The sequence below is a fragment of the Oncorhynchus kisutch genome, linkage group LG12, assembly GCF_002021735.2.
Source record: "Oncorhynchus kisutch isolate 150728-3 linkage group LG12, Okis_V2, whole genome shotgun sequence".
NCBI lineage: Eukaryota > Metazoa > Chordata > Actinopteri > Salmoniformes > Salmonidae > Oncorhynchus > Oncorhynchus kisutch.
Window position 1 is genome coordinate 45,351,519 of NC_034185.2, and position 8,228 is coordinate 45,359,746.

The 8,228-nt window shown below is 40.6% G+C and overlaps 1 protein-coding gene across 1 annotated transcript; it reads right to left on the reverse strand.

Moving 5' to 3' along the window:
• Positions 1-994: 994 nt before the first annotated feature.
• LOC109901061 (CDGSH iron-sulfur domain-containing protein 2A) lies at positions 995-5,607 on the reverse strand. The gene is made up of 3 exons (XM_020497060.1): positions 5,362-5,607; positions 2,701-2,915; positions 995-2,163 (listed from the first exon to the last, which is right to left on the reverse strand). Exons 1-3 carry the CDS (start codon positions 5,462-5,464, stop codon positions 2,074-2,076), a joined length of 408 nt encoding a protein of 135 aa, XP_020352649.1. The 5' UTR covers positions 5,465-5,607; the 3' UTR covers positions 995-2,073.
• Positions 5,608-8,228: the final 2,621 nt, after the last annotated feature.

Genomic DNA, 8,228 nt, shown 5'->3' on the forward strand with positions numbered 1-8,228 from the left:
CCGAATGCACACAATCCACATCTCAAGGCTTAAAAATCCTTCTTTAACCGGTCTCCTCCCCTTTATCTACAGTACACTGATTGAAGTGGATTTAACAAGCAACATCAATAAGGGATCATAGCTTTCACCTGGTCAGTCTGTCATGGAAGGAGCAGGTATCCTTAATGTTTGTTCTTTTTAAGTAAAGGAGAGCCGCACACTCTAGGAGCTCAGATGCAAAAATATTTATGTCCAACGTTGACAGACAAGCGGTCTTATACCCTGATGATGACAGCTTGTCTGTTGAAACGTTGGACATAAATATTTTTGCATCTGAGCAGCTCTCCTTTATTTTAAGTGTTCTACTCCACTAGCCAGGACCTCGCCTAAATAGGTGTATTTCTTTCGCCTCTAGATTGTCCTTAATATTAACACTCAGCGTAGAAGCTACATTTTATTTGACCTTTATTTAACTAGGCAAGTCAGTTAAGAACAAATTATTTTCAACGATGGCCTAGGAACAGTGGGTCAACTGCCTTAATCAGGAGCAAAACGGCAGATTTATTTTTACCTTATCGGCTCAGGTATCCGATCTTGCAACCTTTCAGTTACTAGTCCAACGCTCTAACCATTAGGCTACCCTGCTGCTCCACACGTATTGTAGTCGCCATGTTTTTGTTGTGTGTTAGAGGTGAGCAAAGATCTTATCCTTAATGTGGTGATATTTTATTATAAAGGGTCAGATTTTCCTATCACCATCAGAAAGCACAGGTCGGGTCCTAGCGTCAATGTTTTGGAATGGAAAACAGATGCAAATAGTAACTGGTGCTGCACAGGTTATATGTTGGAGTATGAAAACACCACCCAATAGTTGTCAACATTTTTGTTCAGACAAACCCATGGAAAATATGTGTAAAATGATTGTAAATCACTTGTCTAAACAGTTCCCAAAACTTCAAGGCCTACCTGTGTCTTTCTTCTTGCCATTTGACAACACTAATTTTCTGAAACAAAGTAACAGGTCAATTTTCTTTTATTTTACAAAAGTATGCAGGCGGGCACAGTTTGCCTAAATTCCAGTAAAACATGAAAAATACAGATCTATGTACTGTAATTGGTCATTAACGTAAGGATCAGTAACCAAAGGAGCAGATCCCTTCTTCAAATCTTATGTTGAATGAACTAGGAAATATTTGCATGACATTGTCTGAATGCAAAGGAAATTGGACAACTGACATGTTTGATACTGTAAAGGCAAAAAAATGAATTACTTAAATATTTTGGTGTAGAAAAACAAGGGTTCATTGTTTCTTGAGGGGAGGAGTTTAGTGAAATTAAGATGTTCTGAAATGTCTTAAGATCTTCAGTTTTGAATATGAGGACACAGTATAGTATGAACACAGAATTAAGGCATGTTTTATAAGGTTATGAACAAAGAGAAATGGCAGGGGGAAATCCTGTAAGTGTTTTTGTATGCAAGTGAAAGACTTCAAGCTTACAGTAGTTCGGACAGTAAAGTTTCTTTCAACCTAACAAAATATACTACTACCCGAAATAGCAAGTTGCTAGCCTTAATTGCAATCGTGATTGAAGTTCAAATTCCCCTCAATGTGGTCCCAATAGTTTGGAACCGAGCGGCGCTACCAAGGAGACCAAGGTTAACTGTTGTTTCTAACGAGAGAGTGAGAGATAGCCGGACTGGAAAATGGCCACTGTACAAAAACTTGTCAGGAGACAATAAGAGGGAGTGGGGATAACATAGGAGTGGGGATAACATAAAACCTTTCAAACCTTCTCAGTTATTGCCCATTATTGGCAAGTTCAAATAAATAGGATTCACAAAAGTGTTGATGGTAAAAATCTTTGAGGAGTTAAGGCGTCACCAACATTTCTCCAGCATATCATTACCAAAAGCAAAGTATGCGCCACATTTTTTTTTACCCCCAAAAAATACAAATTGGCAGAGTGCAAAAGGCCATGCCCTAAAATACAGACAAAAAAAATACATAGATTTTTAAAGTAACTAAAGTAACTAAAGTAACTAACGACAGAAGGGAATAAAGACGACGACTCCCTTACAGTGTTAAAGATGGATTATAATATCTTCTTCTTGAGTATGAGAGGCCCCACGTTGTCTCCAGTCAACTCGTTGTGCTTTATGTGTGATTTGTCACAAACAGGAAACTGCAACAGGAAACAACTTAATATTAGCTGATACACATAGTACGAGGAATTGCTTATAGATAGGCTAACTAGAGCCCCCCCCCCCCCCCCCCCCCTGCACAGTTGACCATTTATTTAGTCATATTGCTTCCCCTTGGCCTCAAAAGACCGTGAGAATGGAAAAAGAAACTGCTGACATCCGCATAAATTGCGGAGGTTAGAAGACCACTAGCTATAGCAATAAGTCTTTGCGTCTAACATGATCTAAAATCAATCTCAAGCCAACCCCCCATCCAATTTCCTTGGCCCCAACGCATAAAGGCTGATCAGGGCCTGTATTCAAAAAGCGTCTCAGAGTAGAAATGCGATCTAGGATTAGGTTCCCCCTGTCCATATAGTCTTATTCATGATCTGTCTGGCAACATTGATCCTCAGCACTCCTACTGAGAGACTTAGTGAATATTTATTTTTATTTAACTAGGCAATATGGGTGCCGAAATGACTAAGAAGGTGTAGTGTTAGCAATAACCATTCTACTCTACTTCTAGTCCAATTTACCGTTTTGGAGCGCCAACAGCGGCAGTAGCAGACGTTTGTTCTCTTCAAGTCCTCAATATCGATCTCGTTGACCACTTTGGGGTTCTCCTTCTGGATCTTCAGGTTGATCAGGCTGTCCTTCTGCTTCTTCTTCTTGGGCAGGAAGGGCCTGATGGTGAGGTAGCCCAGCAGGGCCAAGATTCCCAGGAGAGGCAGCAACCGGAGCCAGTCAGAGACTGGGAAGAAAACACACACAATCAGACACACACACACACACCACACACACACAGATGTTGGATCTCCTCAAATTGTTCCATCCCTGCGGTTCCCATAACATTCTGCCTGGGGTGTCCTGTATCAGTGTCCGATGCTATGACGCCTATGAAACCTTGAGGGCTGTGTATTTGAATCTCACGGCAATCAAATGAAATGGCTTTTGATTAAAAAGAAGGGTGCCTAATGGGAGAATGTTGATCTCATTATACGATTTATCTCTAATTCAAAAGGCAAATGTAAAAACACCCTCAAAACCGAACAAATAATTAAATAATTGAATGAGGCGCTCATTCTTGAAGCTGCTAGACTGAATCTGGCTGTACGGAGGCATCGTTTACACAGGCATCCAATTCTGATATTTTTTTCACCAATCACATCCGATCTTTCACATCAGATCTTTTTCAGAGCTGACCTGATTGGTCAACAATTAGTGAAAAAATACCAGAATTAGTCTGCTTGTGTAAACACAGCCTTATATATTTTTTCCACTATTTGGTCTTTTGACAGTCTAAACACAGCCATAGTGTCTTTAGATTCCTGCAGGGACATTTCACTTGACCATCTTTTCCTGAGAGTGAAAACGTTAAAATGACAAATATAATACCTCAGTACTTATGCTACCGACTTCAGGCAATTTATAACTTCAAAGCTACATAGCAATAAAATGAACTATAATTGAGCTTCCATTGCCATGCCAATTATTCCAGTCGCTTCATGTTCATGCATCTCCTATAGATTTGCTAGCGAAGACTTATTAAATCAATGTTTACAACATCAATGATTCTCAGTATGGAGCACCTCAGGGCAATGGGAGAAACCATAATTTACCACTACTGCTTTCCAGACCTGGTTTCAAATCCTATTTGAATTCATTTCAAATATTGTCTGTGCTTGATTGAGCATGCCTGGCTTAATGGACAAATAGAATAGTCCCAAAACTGCATACCCCTCCCATCTGGCAATCCAGACAGAATAGGGGAAAACACTAAAAGCATTTGAAAGATTTAGAAATATTACTTGAACCCAGGTCTGCTGCTTTCCTTAGCAAGGGACATGTAATCTCCACACTCAAGGATATCTGGTATGAAGGCCCAACTCAGAACCCCAGCCACTAGTTTAGGGCTATTTTTAGGTCCCAAATCGGACACTTTCCTACAGGGGTGCATTCAGCGTTCACCCCAAAGGTCAAACTTAAGCGTTTCTTCAAGTTGTCAAAGCTTGAAACAACTAAGAGGCCCCATAGCTCATTTAAAGCCAACACTTACAGTGGGTTTGTCATAGTACTTAAATTCAAGGCATAACTTTTCAATGTTGTGCACTGACAGCTACTGTCGTCAGACCTTTTTTTTCTCTCACAACTACTCAGAAAAGCTAGTGTGTGAGCCTCGTTCAGGTGTAGGGTGAGAGGAATCTGTTCTCCATTGAGGAAACACGCCGTCCTAGATTTACACTGCTCTATGGGAATACTGTGAGAGCGTATTTAGGGTTTTGCAGCTAAGGTAAAGGAAAGGTTTGTAGACGCACTGTTTAGTGACATCAAATTATATTAGCAGCAGTTTCAAAAGGAACTTCTATAAAGTATTGTTCAGTGAGTCTGATTAGCCTACATGTGACTGGTCGGTAACGTTTTACTTGAAGCAGCTTCTCAAGTGTTATTATCATCTTATAAACATTTAGACCGCCAATAGGCCTATAGTTGGTTCCCTCTGTTTTTAGGTGACTTTCAAAAGCTAGACACTTTTGCTTCATTGACTGACTGGTCTCAATGTGCCTGCCTGCCATGAGAGCAAGAATCATCACTGCTAATAGCATATACTTTGCTCATGTCAAGCAATGAGCTCCATCAACTGAAGCTTGGAGATTGTTGCTTATGCACACAGGAGTATGTCAAACACACATCACTGTAGCCTGTATATCAAAGTATAAAACAGCCTCAACTTGGATTTTAATTTGTACATCTATTTTGTTGTAGCCTCATGTTTCATATGTTTGGAATAACATGGCTTAGTTCCCTTCCATAGCCAAGAGAGGAAATGTGCTACATACAAACGAAACATTTGTTTGCCTACACCTACCGTACAGTACACTTTATACAATGTTTCCACTCTTGAGTCTGATACGTTTGCTTGTACGGTTACAATGTATCTCAAAGTAGTGCACTGTTAAACTACCCTTCAATGTTCAATCAACTTGACTTGAGCAAAGTAAGGAACTTTATTCAATATGAAGTGGATTAGCACTTTAACAGCCACACAGAAAACCCCGACAATCTCTAATAAATTTGAAGAAAAAAAACCAAACATTAAAACTGGCGAACTACTGTGGCTAATCTTGTAGGCGTGCATGCATGGGGACAAGCTTTTCTGTCTTTCCTGTTTTCACCATTGCAACATTGTAACCATTTACCTGTTAACCTCGCAAATCCTCCAATCGTTTCGGGAAGGGGGAGCTTCTTGAGGTAGGCTGGAAGCTGGATTTTTATGATCCTTGAAATCGTTTCTAAAACCATCTTGAATGAAACTATAGGCAGGTTTTAGTTTGAGCTGGATATTTCCTGAGGTCCGTTTGCGTCATTACGCTATCTTAGAAGCTCAAGTCTTGACCGGTGCGTAAAAATTGTCCGTGCAATAGAAATAAATAGAGAAGACGCGTAGATGTGTTGGTGAATAGACGCAATTGCGGAAGGTGACGCTAAAACATGTAGCCAATGAACGTTGGCAGAGTTGGTGTCATCTGATTGGACAGTTTATAATGGAGCAAATACATAGAAAGTAGCTAATTTAAGCAAACGTGTAATTACTAAGCAAACGTGTAAATGTTTGTATAGTCATAATTTAACTCATATAATAATAATTTGATTAGAACTTCAAGAGGAAATTAAACAGGCTGGGATGTATCTATTTGCATAGTCATCCAGTCTGTGTATTTGTGTGTGTGTGTGTGTGTGTGTGTGTGTGTGTGTGTGTGTGTGTGTGATGTGGGTAGTTGGCTACAAATGGGATCCACTTAAAGGTTTAGGGGCAACTTAAATCATATATCTATGTCTTAGGCATGGTTCATAATCTCAAATTATTTCAGTTTAAAAGATGGCTTTTTCTCTCTCCATAGGACAAAATGGTTTGTCCTTGTCTCCTCTGTCATGCAATCTGTGGTGATCTAAAAACACAGAAGAGGTGAAGTCTTTGTGAATGATGATGTGTTCAGAGAATTTGCTTACGCCTGTCAAATTATTTCAACTCACCTTTGATGAATGGAAGGACTATTGAAATGCACAGAGGAAAAGCATGCATCCCGTTGTACTTTCCATATCCAGTTGATATTTATTTCCTCATGAATCCCCCCCAAAATATAAACTTAACATGTTATGTGTTGGTCCCATGTTTCATAAGGTGAAATAAAATATCTCAGAAACTTTCCATAAGCACAAAAAAGCTTATTTCTCCCAAATGTTGTGTAGCATATCAAGAAGCTGATTAAAGAGCATGATCATTGTGCTGGGGAAAATAAAAGGCCACTGTAAAATAGGCAGTTTTGTCACACAACTCAATGTCACAGATGTTTCAAGTTTTGAGGGATTGTGCAATTGGCATGCTGACTGCAGGAATGTCCACCAGAGCTGTTGCCAAAGAATTGGATGTTAATTTCTATACTATAAGACCCCTCCAACGTTGTTTTAGAGAATTTGGCAGTATGTCCAAAACGCAGACAACATGTAACCACGCCAGCCCAAGGCATTCACACCCGGCTTCTTCACCTGCGGGATCGTCTGACACCAGCCACCCGGACAGCTGAGGAAACTGTTGGTTTGCACAACTGAAGAATTTCTGGACAAACTGTCAGAAACCGTCTCAGGGAAGCTCATCTGTGTGCTCTTCGCCCTCACCAGGGTCATGACCTGACTGCAGTTTGGCGTCGTAACCGACTTCAGTGGGCAAATGCTCACCTTTGATGGCCACTGGCACACTGGAGAAGTGTGCTCTGAATCCCAGTTTCAACTGTACCGGATAGATGGTGTCGTGTTGCGAGCGGCTTGCTGATTTCAACGTTGTGAACACAGTGCCCCATGGTGGCAGTGGGGTTATGGTATGGGCAGGCAAGACCTATGGACAATAAACACAATTGCATTTTATTGATGGTAATTTGAATGCATGGAGATACCTTGATGAGATTCTAAGGCCCATTGTCATGCCATTCATCCGCCGCCATCATCTCATGTTTCAGCATGATAATAGACCCATGTCTCAAGGATCTGTACACAATTACTGGAAGCTGAATTTTTTAAAATATTTCTCCCATTTTCCTGTATACTCACCAGACATGTCACCCATTGAGCATGTTTGGGATGTTCTGGATCGATGTGTACGACAGCATGTTCCACTCCCCGCCAATATCCAGCAACTTCACACAGCCATTGAAGAGGAGTGGGACAACATTTCACAGGCCACAATCAACAGCCTGATCAACTCTATGCGAAGGAGATGTTTCGCACTGCATGAGGCAAATGATGGTCACACCAGATACTGTCTGTTTAAAAAAAATCCATGTCCCTACCTTTATTTTCAAGGTATCTGTGACCAACAGATGCATCTTGGGAATTCCCAGTTGTGGTCCTCTGTAGCTCAGTTGATAGAGCATGGCACTTGCTATGCCAAGATAGTGGGTTTGATTCATGGGACCACCCATACTTAAAATGTATGCATGCATTTTACCTTTATTTAACTAGGCAGGTCAGTCAAGAACAAATTCTTATTTGGAATGACGGCCTACCCCTGGCCAAACCCAGATGACGCTGGGCCAATTGTGCGCTGCCCTATCGGACTCCTAATCCCAGCTGGATGTGATGCATTTGAACCAGTGACTGCAATGATACCTCTTGCACTGAGAGGCAGTTTTACTTGGGAGCCCATGACATGCATGACTGTAAGTTGCCTTGGGTAAAAGCGTCTGCTAAATGGCATTTATTAAATTATGTGAAATACATAGATTAGGGCCTACTGAAATCATTTAAATTTCTTGATTTCCTGGTATGAACTCTAACTCAGTAAAAAAATAGAAATTGTTGCATGTTGCTTTTACATTTTTGTTCACTGTAAGAATCACATTTCCATAGCAGGTTTTACCCTTGGGATTTCTATGATGGGTTTAACACGCACTCTAGTACATGAGGCATGCAGGTCTCATCCGAGTTGACGATGAAAGTGATTGAACTCCACTATCCAGAATTCTTTGCTGTTTAAAGCCAACCTTGAATATTTGCCTTGAGAAAATTCCAT